General features: G+C 42.8%; 1 protein-coding gene across 1 annotated transcript; it reads left to right on the top strand.

The window, feature by feature from the left end:
* Positions 1–3,015: 3,015 nt before the first annotated feature.
* LOC108784846 (olfactory receptor 1009-like) lies at positions 3,016–9,543 on the top strand. The gene is made up of 2 exons (XM_018553788.1): positions 3,016–3,185; positions 8,763–9,543. Exons 1-2 carry the CDS (start codon positions 3,016–3,018, stop codon positions 9,541–9,543), a joined length of 951 nt encoding a protein of 316 aa, XP_018409290.1.
* Positions 9,544–19,009: the final 9,466 nt, after the last annotated feature.

Below are 19,009 nucleotides of genomic sequence, written 5' to 3'. Positions count from 1 at the left end.
ACCACCACCACTGCAAGTATTAAGTGTTTGTTTTTCTCTAGGTTCAAAAATAAAAAAGTTATACTCACCTGATCCGGCTTGCTCTTAGATCGGTCCCTTCTGCCTCACTCCCCCTCCACTGCAGCGGTCTAAGGTCCCATGAGCCATCATTTTCCATACACTGTGTATAGGATATGAGGACGCTGAGGGACACTCCATCACTACAGCACAGGAGAAAGGATCCAAGAACGAGCACCATGTATTGTTCACCAACGGGTAAAATTGCAACATTTTATTAATACAGCTCTTAAAATTGTACATAATTAAAAACAACGGAACCAAGTTGCGGTGTCTTTGGCACAGCCGTCCCATATCAATTAGCACCGCAAAGGGGGGTAACTACTTATAGGTAACTGCAAATAAATAAAGTCCAAGCCCATAAAAGGCATATAAGGTAAACCGTGGTTGGGGTGTTGATGAATGAGTTCTAGATGTGCTTTGCCTAAGTAGGCTTCCTCAGGAGAAGGACTTGGCGCCTAAAGATAAAAATGCTACGCCAGGAAGACAGAGGGACATGTTGACTTTGTAACAAAATATTTATTGGATTTTCAAAATAAAATTAACAAGACATTTTACATAGTATTTGCTGGCAGATAAATGTTAACTTTGAATAAAAAAATAAAAGGATAATGTAAAATATAAAACAAATTAAATAATCTAATTCAATTCCATCTACACAGCCGGACTGGGTGGCTTCTGTCTTTTACAGCATAGTTATACCTAAGTTAAATCCTTTGATATACTGTATAGCAGGGGTAGCCAAACTCCGGCCCTCCAACTGTGGTGAAACTACAAATCCCATGATGCATCTCTCTCCGGGAGTCATGCCTGTGGCTGTGAGAATCTTGCAATGCCTCATGGGATGTGTAGTTCCACCACAGCTGGAGGGCCGGAGTTTGGCTACCCCTGCTGTATAGCCTTAGGAATGCTGACGTTAAAAAAGCTTTGGAGGGTTCTTTAAAATGTTTTCAATAGTAAGGACCCCAGGAACTGCCACGTCTGAGTTGTTGCTATTGTTAAAAAAAGTAATAGAAATCTAAAGAGACATTGAAACAAAATATAGTTGCACTGTTTCAATGTCTCTTTAGATTAGGCTGCACTGTGCTCAAAACAGGTGACTCTTCCAGGCCTTCTTGGGCACAGCTAGGATTCTCAAGAAGAAAAAAATGAAGGGTTATGGACTGGCCTCATCAAAGTCTTGAAATGAATCCCATTGAAATGTTGTGAGGAGATCTGAAATGGACACTTATTGCAAGGAATTTCACAAACATCTTGCAGCTGAAGGAAATATGCATGGAGGAACTGTCAAAAATGTCACCAACACTTAGGTCCCGTTCACACCTGGGCGTTTCGGTCACACAGATTTTTCCACGCTGAAACGCCTGTATGAACAATTACACGAGGACTATTCATGCAAGCATGCGGATCCACGCAATCCGAAACGCCTGTCGCCCCAAAATGCTCCCTGAGCTACTTTTGTCTTGCGTTTTCCATATAGATTTCAACAGAGATGTGCTGATCAGCATGTTTTTGGGCGTTTTTAATTGCATTTCAGTGCTAAAGCGCGATTAAAACCGCCCAAAAAAAGCCCTTTCAAAAATTGTGAATGGGGCTTTACATACTATACGTAGTTACATAGTTAGTAAGGTTGAAAAAAGACATAAGTCCATCGAGTTCAACCATCAATGGAGAAACCATTAAACAAGGCACCATTAAACAAGATCTGACCAGGAGGAACTGACTCTCACTTGGTTTGGTCGCTGTGCATCCCTCAAAATGACGACCCTCCCGAGGATCTTGTACCTACTCCAGACAATACCGATCTGTCTACCCCCCAATTTTTTCATTCAGATGAGACGGTTGTTCGTATCATTCATCTGGGCGCGACAGCAACCAAGACTGGCATACCGTATACTGATCCTACCCAAAGACAGGGGGGAGTAGGACTTCCGAACGTGAGGCTCTACTATAGGGCAATCCATCTGTCTAGATTACTGGATTGGTGCTGCCATAGTGGTCAGAAGCGGTGGGTGGGGATAGAATTACTGGAATCCAGGGTACCACTCACGGGCCTAGCATGGCTCTCCTCCCCACTTCCTGCAGAGTTGACTACACATCCCTTTATTGCCCCAACAGTAACTTCGGCCAGGGTGACACTTAGGTCCTCAGAACTCTCCCCACACCCTTCCCCCATGACCCCGGTAATAGGTGACCCCGACTTCCCCCCGGGGATGGGGAAGGGGCCAATAAGACGCCTGCTGGCATTGAGGAAGTTTCGGCTCTGCGACTTTATTGCGGACAGTAAGTGGATGTCCCTGGATACTATCCGGAATTTGATAGAACCTCCACTCGAAGAATGGAGTGCTATGCAGCTCCGACATTACCTGGCGTCAGTGCCGGGAGTGGAAGGACTGGCGCGCAGGCTCACACCCTTCAAGTCCATGTGCTACGAGGGAATACCGACTAGGCATGCCCTGTCCTGGCTATATAGGCAGCTTTGCTCTCCACCTGAATCATTTTGCCCCCCCTTCGTGGAGAGATGGGAATCTGAGTTGGGTGGGTCCTTTACAGAGGACCAGAAGAGAGCGATCTTGACCCTGGCCCATAGATCCTCTTTGGCCTGTAAATACCAAGAACAGGGATACAACATATTGACCCGCTGGTACAGAGTGCCACATTTCCTGCATAAGATCAACCCCTCTGTACCACCGATTTGTTGGAGGTGTAATCAGGCCCCAGGCAATATGCTACATATTTTTTGGTCCTGTGCTGACGTTCGTCCGTTCTGGAATGCGGTGAGGGCGATAGTTAATCGGATGGTGATTGAGGCTTACCAGAAGACCACGGGGTATTTCTTCTACATTTGACATCCACCAAAATCAAAAGATACAAAAATCTCTGACAGTACATATGTTGAACGCGGCCAGGTCATGTATACCCCTGATGTGGAGGCAAACTAACCCCCCCACAGTACGCATGTGGCTGGGTATCATGGATGACATTTACCGCATGGAGGACCTGACTGCCTCCTTGCGCAATGAGGAAGAACGCTTCAGGTCCACTTGGATGCCTTGGCTTCACTTCCGCCATTCCGCTGCCTACGAGGCGGAGACGGGAGAGATTCCTGCCACCCAGAGCAGTAATGGGTGATGAGGTTTCCTCCCGAGTGTGATATTCTGGGACAACTGAGGTTTGTCTCATGCACTTCTTGTCTCTTTCTTTTTATCTTTCCTACTCTTTCTTCCCTTGATCACTCTCCTTTAGTTCTGCAGCTCGGCGATAGAACGCAACTAGAGAGCAACCACGACCTGCTGGGCCACCCCATGCGCTCATAAGAAGTTCTCTATCTCCAGAGTGAGTTGGGCATCGTATAGAGGCAGTTTAGGGGAGCTGGGCGTGTCCCTCGTGTGTTTTTTATGATTATATGTATTGTTGCCTTTGTGGCGTATTTCGTTGGATTTAGTTTTACAATTGCAGCATGCATTCCATTAGCCGGTCCGTATGGACGGAGCCATTACAGGACCATCTTTATCCCTAACGGGAGAGGGTGGTTCGCATATGAGTCCTGTAAGGGCCGGTCTGATATGCCAGTCTGATGGGCCATTCTGGGGGGCATAGAACACCCAATCGGTTTACAATGTCATCAAACTAAGATATAATGTGAGATAGTTTGCGCTTATTTATATGTTCCAGATGTTTATAACAATCTGCCAGAGGTATATTTTATTGTCCGCTCATGTGTTGACATTCTTTGTTCTGTCACTATGCAATGCATTGATGTCTGCAAAGTTATGTATCAATAAACAAATTATTTGGAGAAAGAAAAACTGGGTAGAGAGCCCGCCAGTGATTCATGAATTAATACATGAAGGCAACAGTGGATTGGCTATAGAAAGATATTGGGGGTTATTCACAAAAGGGTGAAGAGTTTGGAGGAGGGAGGAGAAGGGAACAATCTGGGACAAAATAGCTGATTTGGAAAAATTCTCCAATTCAGCTCACTTTCCAGTTCAGCTATGTTGTCCTAGATTGTTCCCTTCTCCTCCATTCTCCAAACTCTTCACCCTTTTGTGAATAACCCCCAATATGTGTATGAGGAAATCAGCTCTGAAGGAGAGGTCCCGCTCTTGAAACCATTCATTCTTTCTAACAGGATCCATTACAGGGATTTTGTTTTCCGTGAATACACGGAATACATTTCTCTCTCAATGTTATTCTATTTGACCAAGCAAGTATGAAAAGATGTTTGTAATTACCAGTTTTTATATCATTTTTATTAAAAGCTTTATAAAGGTATCACACAATGCTTGTGTGCTTTATGTTTGGTCTATAGTGTCTTATAACGATTCCCAGTCTGGAGGAAGTAGCAAAGCCATGAATACTGTATATTAGGAAGCAATAAAGCCGTGAATACTGTGTATTAGACATGTGCACTGCCAAAATATTCGTTTAGTTTCGTTTCATTTTAAATTCGGATTTGTGTTATTTCGTTTTTCAGGATTCGGGTGTGAAAGTCAATTCGGATTCGGAATTCGGATTCGGACGAAATTCGGTAGCGTTAGTACAAACGTTCGGTTCGTTTTCTGTCCTTATTCGTTTCTTATTCGTTTTGTTCGTTTGCAGCAAAAGTGACATTTGAGGGGGGAAAAATATTTTTCTCTTTCTCTAATGTCACTTTGCTCCAACGAACTAAACGAATAAGAAACGAATAAGAACAGAAAACGAAACGAACGTTCGTACTAACGCTACCGAATTTCGGAAATGGAAATTCGGATTCGTTTGCATTCGTTATGTCTGTAATTCGGAATTCGGATACATCCGAATATCCGAATTTCCGAAAATTCGTCCGAATTTCGATTCGGAACGAAACGAATCGCACATGTCTACTGTGTATTACAAATCACAATAACATAAGAGAACATGACTTAGGTAGAAAAGATGTCCCCAATTCTCTGCCCTGCTAAAAAAAACTGCTACGGTAAGACCACTCCTAAACCCCATAAAAGAAATAGCAGACCACACTACAAATGGCGTTAAAGGGCCTTAGCAGCCTTTTATGAAATAATAAAATATAAAACATAAATGTAAACTTCAACATCAGAAACATTTCCAAAAACATAGTTGCAGGTCTTTGAAGGTCACATCTTTTTTCAATCTTCTCTCTGCGGCATTACTAAATATGTTAGGCTCCCAGCCGCAACACCGCCTCAGGGACAACCTCCAAGTGACTGCAGACACCTCCAGTATCTACATTTTCTGTTCACCATCTTACACGCTGTTATGTCTGATTAGGGGGTCCCCAATCAAGATAGTGAGTCCAAATTGGCAAAAGAAATAGGTGCTTTATTCATTCACTGCAGTGGGAAGATACATCAATATAGCTCAGCTCATGTAAGCTGAGTACAAGAGGAAGTACTTCTGGCAAAAATATGTTAAGCGCCACAATTTATAGTCATGAATATGCATAAGATATAGGCATGTTCTGGGCGTGTCTAGGCGTGATCGTATAGGTTTTAGTCCAATCAAGTTCATATCTTTTCAACAGCGATCAAGCAGTTAAATGGCTGTTAACATCATGTGACTGGCGATTTGAGGAAGTTCCAGAGGAACGCCCTTCCAAATTTTGGTCCAAACTGGTTCTTGCTTCAAGCAGGAAACCAGTGGTCAACTTCAGTCAGGTGCTGGGTACATCAAAAGCTCTGAACTTGCAAGTACTGTATATATTATCAGTTCTTAAAGTAGCATACCAGCAAATAGAAATACAAATAAAAGAGACCCCTATATTTTTACTCAACACCATGAATAGAGGACACCATACCAAGACAGGTCCCCAAAACATTATTGACCTGCACCTATATTTTGACCGCCTCCAAAGACTCCAACCACCTATACCGATACAAATACATTGGCACCGTCGGCACAAGGGTGGGAGGAAAGTTTGCTTCTCATCCGACATTCTCCAACTGATGAAGAGAAACCCCTCCCTCTTAGACCACCACCAAAGCCCCACCTTACCTTTTGAACCGACCAATCAGGTAAGTGACCTTGCCCTGAAGCCGAACCCGTATTAGCCATTTATCCCATTGTCTCTCCTATTCAGCTAGTCATGTCTGCACCCCGCCTAATTTGCTTTTTGCTCCGGGCCTAACTTTTACCTTGGAAAAGACTGATTATAAAGTTTCCTTACAAGAAGTTTGTATCCTAGAGCGCTGTTTGTAAATAAGTTCACCGAGTATACACCTGGTGGAGCCACCTTGGTGTAGGTTTTGGAACTGTTCCACCCGATAATACAGATACGCGTGGGGGAGTTTTGTAGGACGTACAATAATGTTGGCATGCGGACCATTTTTAGTATGGTAATACAATCTACTAGAGACAGGGGTAGTTTGTACCAGGTATGCACTGTGTTGATTCTAACATTAATGGGGTCCAGTTTAAATGAGAACTATGAGGTGAATGCTTTTAACTCATCCTCATAGTTCTAGCCGACCTGTGACAATGAGACTGTCACAGGTCGGCTCAGTAGATCGGGAAGTGAGCGAACACATAGCAGCGTTCGCTCACTTCCCGATCCTGTCACGGCTCTCTGCCATGACAGGGGAGGGGCTGGATTTCCCCCTCCCCGCTCCGATCCTCCAGGGCTGACTGGCGGAATGGACGGGGGAGGGGGCGCCAGCTGTCACTCACGCAGCTGGGCGTATCAGACATAATTGTCGGGACCTGCTTCGGCTGCAGCGTCTCAGTATACCGCGAGCTGTAGCTCGGGGTATACTGCGGCGTCTCAGTATACCGCGAGCTGTAGCGCGCGGTATACTCAGCTTAAGGTGACGGGAGGACGCTAGTTTGTGTCCTCCCGTTACCCTAAGGAGAACTATGGGGAAAAGCCCTGACCCCATATCTGGTCACATAAGGTAGAAACACAGGCAATGTGGGAGAGGCGGGATGAGGACGCAGGGTGAATATGGGCAAAAACAAGTAATATGTCAGTGGATTTGGAATCCCAAAAGGGTTTCAAATGTGCTAGCTATTTGGAGGATCTGGGTTAAGTCATTTGTATCTCCAAGGTAAATTAAGGGATCATCTGCATACACGGACCTGCTGTCTTCTTGAAGTCATAGCTAAGACCATTTACCATGGGGTAACTCCTGACAAGGATAGCCATGGGTTCTACTTCCAAAACAAAGAGCTCCGGGGGGAGTGGGCATCCCTGCCACATGACTCTGCATTTAGAGAAGGGCCTTGAGAACCAGCCATTAGTAGATGCAGTGAGATGTCCATATAATAATTTGATCCATTAAAGTAACACCACCCAGCGATAATTCCACTCCACAAAATTGAATGCTTTTGTTGTGTCTAGCGATACGATATCTCTGTTGCAAATATTATTATGGCAGACTGGAAGGTTCAAGAACAAGTCTCCTAATATCCATAGTGATAATCCTATTGGGAATAAACCCATTTTGTGCATGGATGACTCCAAACAGTTTGGTGACCAAAACCTTTGCCAAAATTTTAACGTCAGCATTTAATAATGAAGTTGGTCAGTAGAAATCAGACATTTAAGGATTCTTACCAGGTTTTAGTAGTAGAGTTATAACGCCCTGATATTGTGAGTCAGGTGGACCACTAGCTTGCCTGGAGCCAGGGGTGTAACTAGAAATCACAGGGACCCATAGCAACATGGGGCCCTGTGATTTCTAGTTACACCCCTTGCAGAGCCCACTTGAGATCCCACACAGCCCATCTGAGAGTGACCCGGCAGAGTCCATCATAGACTCTCTATGGTGGGCTCTGCAGAGTCTCAGGTGGGCTGGTCACACTCCTTACCTGTCCGCCTCCTCTTCCTCCATGGTTGCTGATGGACCCTGCCTCCTCCTCCATCGCCGGGCCCGCCTCCTCCTACGCCACCTGGCCCGCCTCCTCCTCTGCTGCCGACCCCAGGCCTCACCTCCTCCTCCACTGCCGGGTCCAGCCTCCTCCACTGCCGCTGCTGACCAGACCCCCCTGTGCCCGGGCCCCATAGCGGCCGCCTGGGCCACTATGGTGATTGTTATTCCACTGCCTGGAGCCATTGAGAGTTTGTAAAAGTTGTGGATGTAATACCTCATTTTTATAAACGTCAATAGGAAGTGCATCAGGCTCTTTTTTTTTACTAGGAAAGGATGCAACTGCTATTGTAAGGTAATCCAAAGTTATGGGGGGTGTTCTGGTAGGAGGGATGGCAAGGAGACTGAATCCAAACATTGATTTTAAGGAATAACTAGTTTGCATTACTCATCTTCAAGGGAAGATCTGTAGATCATGGGGTCCCATAGCAAAAAAATGTATGGGGCCCCACGGCAACCTTCCTAGTGTCATTTATATTAAAGTCAGGCAGCCGGGGAGCTGCCTGCATTGTCTTCTCTTGTACATCGGATGCCAGCCCTTCTTGACTGGAAATGTAACAGGGAATACAGGGTCAGTATCAACAGCGACTTCTGCAATCCTTAATGGGGCCCCCTTCCACCCCCAGGTCCCATAGCAGCTGTGTGGGCCGCTATGGGTATTGCTACGCCACTGCTCATCTTAAAGGGAATCTCAAAAGGGAATCTAAAAAATGGTTTGGGATGACGAATATGTGATTTGTTTTCTAAAATTAAAGTTTGTAGGTTTTAAAATATTGGTATATTATTATTCAGGATTTATAAAGCGCCAACAGTTTGTGCAGCGCTTTACTCCTTAAGCATAGCAGACAACCGTCTTCACAAGCCAATGTACTTGTTTTTGAGCAATCTTTCCTTTGTGGACGTCATATGTTCCTCAGTGATTGTGCCTAAAATGTTGAGGGACCTTCTAAGTGAAACCAAAGCCATCTCTTTTGTTGGCTGTGCTGTACAGTTGTTCATTTTCGGGTCCTTTGCAAGCACCGAAAGTCTTCTTCTAGGAGTCATGGCATACGATCGTTATGTAGCCATCTGTAGCCCATTGCTGTACCATGTCCACATGAGCGGTGTCTTGTGCCTCCAGATGTTGGTTGCTGCCTATTTTGGAGGTTTTTTAAATTCTCTTGTGCAAACTGTGGCCGCCTTCCGTCTTAACTTCTGCAGATCCAACATTATCAAACATTTCTTCTGTGACCTTCCACCACTCTACAAACTCTCCTGTTCTGATATATCTATGAATATTGCTGCTTTGATTACTTTAGGTAGTTTGGTCAGTATGAGCAGCATCATACTCATCATTGTCTCATACACCAATATTGTTCTCGCCGTTCTGAATGTACGATCAGCCCGGGGTAGATACAAGGCTTTTAGCACATGTACCTCTCATATAACAGCTGTCAGTGTCTTCTATGGAACTGTCTTCTTTATGTATTTTCGTCCATCCACTAGCATATTAGACCAGGACTGGGTGGCTTCTGTCTTCTACAGTGTAGGTATACCTATGTTAAATCCACTGATATATAGCCTTAGGAATGCTGAGGTCATAGAAGCTCTTAAGAGTTTTTGGAAATGTTTTAAATAATGACTTATGGTTACATAGAAGGTGAGGTTGAATAAAGACACAGGTCCATTAGGTTCAACCTATATAGTGTGCGTGTGTGTGTACAGGTGAAACTCCAATAATTAGAATATCGTGCAAAAGTTCATTTATTTCACTAATGCAACTTAAAAGGTGAAACAAATATATGAGATATTATACTTGGGGAGAGGAAGGTTTTGGTAAAGTGTAAACCACACAGATTATATGGAGGAGGGTCCCCTGTTTCTATATATTAGCAACAGATACACTTTTCCCCAAAAAGGGATCCCACCATTCCTTCAAAGTATGCAACAAATATTTATACAAATATATATTTATTGTAGAAATACTCAAAAGTATATAGCAAACATATCAACAAATATATCAAAACACAAACAAAGATATATTTGGCTGCATTCAGCTAGTGGTTTTTTACCAATGCTATGGAAAATAGTGTAAAGGTACGCCCTGGAGAAGCCTTGATGTTCTCATTTATAGTAATAATACCTGATATTAAAGAGTTTTCCCTTATATCAAGAATCTCCACAAAAGTGGGAAATAGTGTCCATATTTATGGAAAAAAAGAGCTCTGCATTTAAGGAGTGGACATACACGTGTATGGAAAAATGAAAAAAGACAAGGAAAAAATGAACAGTCAGCATCAAGATCTAATGAAAAAATATGGATTCAACTCACAGTGAATCCTTGTTTTTGGATCCAGCTTGGAAAACTAAAGCGGTGTTTCCATTGCTGTAACTAAATCCGGTTAGAAGAAACAGGTGGTTCAGGAGATATAGCTTTATCTCGGCTTTTTACGCTGGTTGCTGTAGATCAGTGCCTTAACTGAACTCCTGTGCTGATTCTGTGGAATATTTACTCCAAAATCGCACATAAAGGAAGAAGGAAGGAAAGATCTTCTTTGCTGGATCAATGTGGAGTGATTTGATGTCCGTTTTCCTGGACGGAGATCCTCGGATCCGAAGTGATGTTATCATCAGGTATAACGAAAAATTGATGATGGCTGTAATGGGTTCAGGAGATAACCTTATCTCGGCTCTTCTACTTGTTTTAGATTCGAGCCTTTACTGAAACCATAAAGTCTCTTTTTCTTTTTTCTCTCCCATAAGAGACTCTAGATATATTCTTGTTGGTTGAATGTGTCAGGTTAAAGTTGCTTGTGAGTAAACCTTTCAGGCAAAAACACAGGGCGGCCTAAGCCGAAGCAGCCACATGAAGAAAACCCTTGCTAAACGCCTATGACGAGTTTCACCCCCTCCCATACCGGGGCTTCATCAGAAGGGCGTTGTTTAGCAAAGGTTTTGGTTCTCTCATTTAATAAGTATGTCAGATAAATTATTTAATTGATAACACATGAAAACCATTGAGAAAAGCATCACGTTCTCGTGTGTGTGCCCACAGAGTGCATTCTTTTAACCGGAAACATATCCAGTATTTCAAATCATAATGAAAGAATATATATATCAAATAAAAATTATTTTTTAAGGCTATTCATTTTTAACGAGACAGACTATATTATTAACGTATAAGTATTAAAGTGTCACATGATACTTATAAAGACTCAAAAACCTATATTTGAACAAAAAATCAACAATTATATATTTTACATTTTTTACAAGGTGGCATGAAGTATACCAAATGGGAAGGACACACACAGTTTCTTCACTTAATATTGGTCATCTCGTAGGAGAACCCTAAATGCTCCAATAACCGGGATATTTATTATATGTAATTTAAAGGTTTTCCCCAATGTTTGGTAACTCCCAGGGTCCTTCATGTCATCTTGGTCAATCTAATCAGAAATAGTCCATACTTCATAATTTAGATATTAAGGGATAGAGATCCTTTTCATCATCTATAAATATGTATCTTATGCAGATACGAATATACTGTATGTCTCTACAGAGAACGATTATATTTTTTGGAATGGGACTCAAATCATAAAAAGCAACTAAAATTGATGGCCTCATTAATTCCTGGTTCTTCATAGGATTTGGCGGAGTGGATCCATTTGCATTCTCTGTGGAGTAGGAGTTTATCCCAGTCACCCCCCCCCCCTGCTGTACACATGAATTCTGTCCACCACAAAGAAACAAAGTACCTGGATTTTTCCTCCATGTGCAAATACCATATGTCTGGCAATGGGGGACCTTAGGTCGTGGGCCCCAATATCAGAGATATGGTCGGAAATCCTGTTTTTTAACATTCTTTTCGTTTTTCCTATATAAAACATGTCACATGTACATGTTAAAAGATATATGACCCCTTTAGTTTCACAGTTGGCGAAATGTTTGCATTTAATATTCTGGCCCCTAAGCGTGGTGGTCTCGGATCCTGTCTGAATGAAAGTGCAAAATTTACACTTTTGGCATTTATAGGTGCCTAGATACTTACTGCAGGACAGTTTTCTATTGGTTTTATATTCACTAGCAATTAATGTGTCTTTTAGAGAGGGGCATTTTTTATAAATAACTGTTGGTTTCTTCTGTACGAACTTTGAGATTCTGGGATCCTCTAGTAAACAGTGCCAATGTTTAATTAATATGTCACTGACTGCTTGATGCTGATTGTTATATGTAAGAATTAATCTAAGTTGGTCATCCTGTTTTTTATTCTTTTCTTTTTTTATCCAATTTGGTCTATAATTGGCTTTGGTTCTATTCTGTACCTGTAAAGTTTTATCTGAGTATCCTCTTTGTTGTAATCTATGGGGTCTATTCACGAAGCTGCCGAAGGATCTGGCCGTAGCTTCGGCCGATCCTTCAGCTAGCTTCGGCCCCAGGACGCCTTTGGTTCAGTGGAACCGAAGGGGTGCTGTATGGGCTATTCACAATAGCCCGTACAGCTCCCGATCATGGCCGAGCCGAACACATATGCATCAGCTCGGCTGAGCCATGCTGAAAGCCGACAGCCTGCTTCTGACAGCCGTGATCTTACGGCTGGTTTTTTGGCCTCAAGTTCAAAATCCTTGTCTAGGCTACAATTTCGCCTTAACCTAAGGTATTGTCCATATGGGATACTGTTCTTAAGGCTTTGAGGATGAGCACTACTGGACTCCAGTAAAGAGTTCCCAGCAGTGCTCTTTCTGTATAGCTTGGTATATAGTGTACCTGTTTCACTTTTGCAAATAATATGACGTAAGGGCTTCTACATGTGGACGTAGGAAATGGTTCACATATATGCTAACGTTTTCGGTTAGGGCCCCACAGCTTGATATTATCGGACGGCCTGGTGGATTTAATGCATTCTTGTGAATTTTTGGTAGGGCATATATCATTGGGATACTTGGATGTTGAATTTTGAGGAAGTTACAGGTGTTTTTATCTATAACATTTTTTTCTAGTGCTTTATCAATGATATTAAACAATTCTTGTTGGTTATTTTGAAGGGTGCCTCCCCTAATAGGTCGATTGTTAAGAATCTTCATTACCATATCTGTGTAAAGGGTATTGGTCATAATAACACATCCAACGAACAAGAATATATCTAGAGTCTCTTATCGGAGAGAAAAAAGAAAAAGAGACTTTATGGTTTCAGTAAAGGCTCGAATCTAAAACAAGTAGAAGAGCCGAGATAAGGTTATCTCCTGAACCCATTACAGCCATCATCAATTTTTCGTTATACCTGATGATAACATCACTTCGGATCCGAGGATCTCCGTCCAGGAAAACGGACATGAAATCACTCCACATTGATCCAGCAAAGAAGATCTTTCCTTCCTTCTTCCTTTATGTACGATTTTGGAGTAAATATTCCACAGAATCAGCACAGGAGTTCAGTTAAGGCACTGATCTACAGCAACCAGCGTAAAAAGCCGAGATAAAGCTATATCTCCTGAACCACCTGTTTCTTCTAACCGGATTTAGTTACAGCAATGGAAACACCGCTTTAGTTCTCCAAGCTGGATCCAAAAACAAGGATTCACTGTGAGTTGAATCCATATTTTTTCATTAGATCTTGATGCTGACTGTTCATTTTTTCCTTGTCTTTTTTCATTTTTCCATACACGTGTATGTCCACTCCTTAAATGCAGAGCTCTTTTTTTCCATAAATATGGACACTATTTCCCACTTTTGTGGAGATTCTTGATATAAGGGAAAACTCTTTAATATCAGGTATTATTACTATAAATGAGAACATCAAGGCTTCTCCAGGGCGTACCTTTACACTATTTTCCATAGCATTGGTAAAAAACCACTAGCTGAATGCAGCCAAATATATGTTTGTTTGTGTTTTGATATATTTGTTGATATGTTTGCTATATACTTTTCAGTATTTCTACAATAAATATATATTTGTATAAAGATTTGTTGCATACTTTGAAGGAATGGTGGGATCCCTTTTTGGGGAAAAGTGTATCTGTTGCTAATATATAGAAACAGGGGACCCTCCTCCATATAATCTGTGTGGTTTACACTTTACCAAAACCTTCCTCTCCCCAAGTATAATATCTCATATATTTGTTTCACCTTTTAAGTTGCATTAGTGAAATAAATGAACTTTTGCACGATATTCTAATTATTGGAGTTTCACCTGTACACACACACGCACACTATATAGGTTGAACCTAATGGACCTGTGTCTTTATTCAACCTCACCTTCTATGTAACCATAAGTCATTATTTAAAACATTTCCAAAAACTCTTAAGAGCTTCAATGACCTCAGCATTCCTAAGGCTATATATCAGTGGATTTAACATAGGTATACCTACACTGTAGAAGACAGAAGCCACCCAGTCCTGGTCTAATATGCTAGTGGATGGACGAAAATACATAAAGAAGACAGTTCCATAGAAGACACTGACAGCTGTTATATGAGAGGTACATGTGCTAAAAGCCTTGTATCTACCCCGGGCTGATCGTACATTCAGAACGGCGAGAACAATATTGGTGTATGAGACAATGATGAGTATGATGCTGCTCATACTGACCAAACTACCTAAAGTAGATATATCAGAACAGGAGAGTTTGTAGAGTGGTAGAAGGTCACAGAAGATATGTCTGCAGTCAGTTGGAGGTTGTCCCTGAGGCAGTGTGTTGCGGCTGGGAGCCTAACATATTTAGTACTGCCGCAGAGACTTACAACCTTAGTACCCACTTACAACCTTAGTACCCTTCTGCCCCCTAAGGGCCTCCTATGTAGCTGGCTCTATTCTATCGCTGTTCTATCGAAAACTCCAACTCATCGAGCTCTCCAACGACCTCACGTCCGGTGCTCAGAAAGACTGGAGCTCTGTACACCTGCTGAATAGTGTTAAAATACAGCTTTACAGAGCTCCATCAGTCTTTGTGTTTTGCAGTCTAACGCCATCTGGTCAAAATCTCCAACTTCCAATTACCTGGCAGTGAGGTAGTTGGAGATTTCGACGAGTTGGAGCTTGCTATATAACACCGGCTTCCCAGCCAATCAGCATCGAGCCAGCTTCCCCGCCAATCAGGAAGCTAGGAGGTGGGTCATTACTCGCCGCCCAGCTTCCTGATTGGCCGGGAAGCTGGCTCGATGCTGATTGGCTGGGAAGTCCGTTTCCCGGACAAGCACAATAAAGCTAGCTAGACAACATGGAACCAGCTGCTCTGGCAATCAGATTGCCCGGGAAAACCAGCTCCATGACAGCAGAAGCACCTGTATCGGTACTTGGTATCGAAAAGTACCGACAGCAAAATATCGGAAGTCATACTCAATACCGAAAAACCGGTGTCAGCGTATCCCGAATGATCACCATTTACAAAATAATTAATGGTGACCGTAGTGATGGTAAAAAACTGTTTCACCACAGGTCCCTGATGAGGACACGCGGCCACAATTTCAGGTCGGAGAAAAGGAGGTTTCATCTGAAATTGTGGAGAGGGCTCTTTATGGTCAGACCAGTAATAATGTAAAGCTCCCCTTCCCCATGCAATGCTATCAGCTGCTGATAGTACTGACAGATTTAAAAAACTTCTAGACGTCTTTCTCTATGGGCACAACACACAGGGGTATGTATGTCCCTAGAAGAGTCCAACTGACACACACACAGGTGGGACTGGATGGACCCGTGTTTTCTTCCAACCTTGTCTACTATCTTACTATGTAACTATGTAAGATCTCTTGTGAGTCGAGTGGTGGTCTGGAGGAACAGTCAGTGTTCACAGTTTTCTTTTACGGGTATGCTTCTTATGGTGTTTTTATTTAATGACAGGGTCCCTTTAATTGGATGGGGAAGGATTGGAATTATTGTGTGTCCCCACAATTCCTTATCTATCTATCTAGAAATACACAGCTCATCACTTTGTGCCTCAGCCAATGTTTTCCCAATGTTAGTTGTGGACTCTCCCGCGTTCTCCAGGGAAGGTGATCTCGGTGCGCTCTGGGACCAGTCAGTCTGTTCATTGACACCTTGTAGCCAGAATTGTAATATCTCCTCCAGGAGGTCGGCTGTTTATTACTGAGCCGTTAATTAATCATATGGGATCTGATCTGCGGTTGTGCCTCTGCTGATGAATCCCCATTACTGGGTACATGAGAGAAATATCAGTTTCATTCTTCAGTCTCAGAGCTGACGTAAAAACAAACAAACAACAAAGACGTCTAATGAAGTTATATACAAATCATTAAAGTGTATGTAAACAATGGCCGCCTCTGTTTTTTGGTCTCTTAAAGGGTATTTACAGGCAAAAACCAAAAATAAATCTGTATTTCTATACTGAATTTCCATAAGTTCTCTCCCACTCCTAATAATCAGATCCATCTAGACGTTTGTAAACTGAAGATGCCCATAGGATGGACTTCCTCAATGCACTGACACCATTTCAATAACATCATCATTGCTTGCTTGGAGCAGTGCATGATGGGCTATTATAGTCTTGAGAAATGGAGATTGCATCCCATCAAGCAGCAGGGAAAGGGACGCTAAGCACACTGGGGATCCATGACGTTGGGGGCAGTGATGGGTAGACGCAAGGCAGCACTAACTACATAAAAGCTTTGATTGTATTATAAGTAGTGATGCACCGATACCGATATTAGTATTGGCATTATCGGTAATAGTGCCGATACCGAGTATTTGGGTTAGTACTCGTACTTCCTCTGACCGGCAGTGCTGTATGGGAACATGGAGCCAGCTTCCCGTGCGATCAGGAAGCTGGGCGGCGAGTAATGACCCGCGTCCGTGATTCCTGTTTGGCTGGGAAGCCGGCTTTCCATGGCCAATCAGCATCAAGCCGACCGAACAGCTGGCTCCATGCTGATTGGCCGGGAAGCAGGTCATTACCGCCCAGCTTCCTGATTGGCCAGAAAAGCCGTCTCGATGCTGATTAGCTGGGAAGCCAGTTTCCTGGCCAAACACAATCATGCCGGTCAGGACAGCATGGAGCCAGCTTCGCAGGCAATCAGACTCCATGCCAGCGAAAGCACCGGTATCGGTACTCGGTATCTACGAGTACTGAAAGCAAAGTATCTGTACTCGTCCTCTATACCGAAAAAACGGTATCAGTGCTTCCCTAATTATCAGAAACGACTCTCCTGTGTATTCCCATTACAATGTTGATGTTATACCAGGGGAGGGTACGCTGGGACTTCACGACTCCTTTAATATACCAGTGAAAGTGTTTGATATATCTGTTGGATAAATGCAAAACAATACCTGTTGATCCTGCCAGAAAATCTAATCTCCCATTATTCAGGATTAATGACAATCAGCATGGGTTCAGGAAAGATCGTTCCTGCCTGACTAACCTGCTAACTTTTTATGAGGGGGTGAGTAGAGATATGGACGGAGGTAAGCCGGTGGATGTGGTATATCTGGATTTCTCAAAGGCATTTGATACGGTACCACACAAACGCTTGCTACACAAGCTGAGGGCTATGGGCATAGATGAGGTGGTGTGTACGTGGATAGAGAACTGGCTACGGGAACGTGTCCAGAGGGTATCTGTAAATGGCACCTTTTCAGACTGGGCTAGTGTAATGAGCGGTGTGCCTCATCCATCGGCAGTGATTTCAGCCAAGAGTGAAGATTTGTTCAAGAAACGTTTGGACAATTTCTTGAGGGACCGCAATATCCAGGGGTACCAGTATCCCTAAGAATGAGATGATGCGCGGACCTATATGGGTTGGACTTGATGGACGTATGTCTTTATTCAACCCCAAATACCATGTAACTATGTAACTTGAAATAAGTGCTGGCCGGCTATGACCGTTCACAAAACCTTTATTCATAATAGACTTCCTGTCATCTGGATTTCATGACAAACGGCACAACTGTTTTATAGGTCAAATTACAATTTTAATTTGATATGAGACTCGGCATGCTCACGTTATTATCATCGATTCTATAATTATGTATATTTCATGAGGAAATCAAACCTTCCCATGAATATCTAATAAGCAGCTAGGCAAATGTCGTGTATAAATCATCCGTGGAGCGGTCGCAGGTCATTGGGGTTCCTGAATAAGAACGGGAACAGCTACATAGAAAACGTCCTTTTCTGTTCTCCTCCACGTGGTAGATGTCGATAACGGATAACGATTCATTAAGTAGCCGGGCACGGGCCGTAGGTCGTAGTGGCGCTCTCCTCTGTGTAAAGTGAAGAAAAAACTAATTACTGCATGCGGACAAAATACAATATCTTGCCCCCTGTTATTCACACACTCACAGGATTCCCTTGCTGTGGATGCGGGGACACAAAACAAGTGCACGCTTCTGAAAATGTATCAATTTCAATGTATCAATTGTTGTATCAATGTGAAGAATGGCTCTGGGATCCAATTTACATGAACTATTAAACATCATGGGAATAAATATTAAAAATGTGCAGCGCCATTCATCCTGCGAAACTCTCTGTTTTCATTCGCTCGAATGTTATTGGTATATTTTATTTCCAAGTCAAATGCAAGATCAGAAAAATACAGTCTTATGGCCACTAGATGGCAATTCGCACTACGAATGTAATCTGTTGTTGTAATAACACATTATGGTCACTAGATGGAGCGAAAGATCGTAGGAAATAAGTATCTATTTCCTATGATCCCTCGGCTCCATCTCGTTGCCATAAGGCGGTATTTTCCTGATTTATGGTAATCTTATCATGTCATTGCATTTGACCTGGAAAGAAAAAAATAGGAATAACATTTGCTTTTGCCCCATTTGCACAGATTGAATGTTCATACAGTTTCACAAGGTGGCTCTGGGAAAAAAAATTAAATACACCCCTATAAGGTGCCCCGTAAGCCACTATTGTGTCCTATAGTGACGTTGGCATTGGCAGGAGGAACTAAAGAGCACAGCGGGGCCAATGCACCGGACACTTCCTGAGCTGCCCCCTCTGTCCCCTTCCAGGATTACCATTCACACCCTAAGTTCCAAAGAAGATTTGGATCTGATTAGTGACTACAGGAAACTTCTTAGTACTGACCTCTTCTTTTTTAATTCACTTGAAGCCCGGGATGTTAAACCCCCTTCCTGGCCAGGCC

The sequence above is a fragment of the Nanorana parkeri genome, unplaced genomic scaffold (genome assembly GCF_000935625.1).
Source record: "Nanorana parkeri isolate BGI_ZX_2015 unplaced genomic scaffold, ASM93562v1 scaffold130, whole genome shotgun sequence".
In the NCBI taxonomy this organism is placed as follows: Eukaryota; Metazoa; Chordata; class Amphibia; order Anura; family Dicroglossidae; genus Nanorana; species Nanorana parkeri.
This window is presented reverse-complemented; position numbering and strand designations above follow the sequence as displayed.

Excerpts from the sequence above, each read along its gene's own strand:
- LOC108784846 (XM_018553788.1), top strand. The coding sequence starts at position 3,016 with ATGTGGCTGGGTATCATGGATGACATTTACCGCATGGAGGACCTGACT. Across the intron at positions 3,186-8,762 it reads GCCACCCAGAGCAGTAATGG|CATAGCAGACAACCGTCTTC; the intron begins GTGATGAGGTTT and ends TTACTCCTTAAG.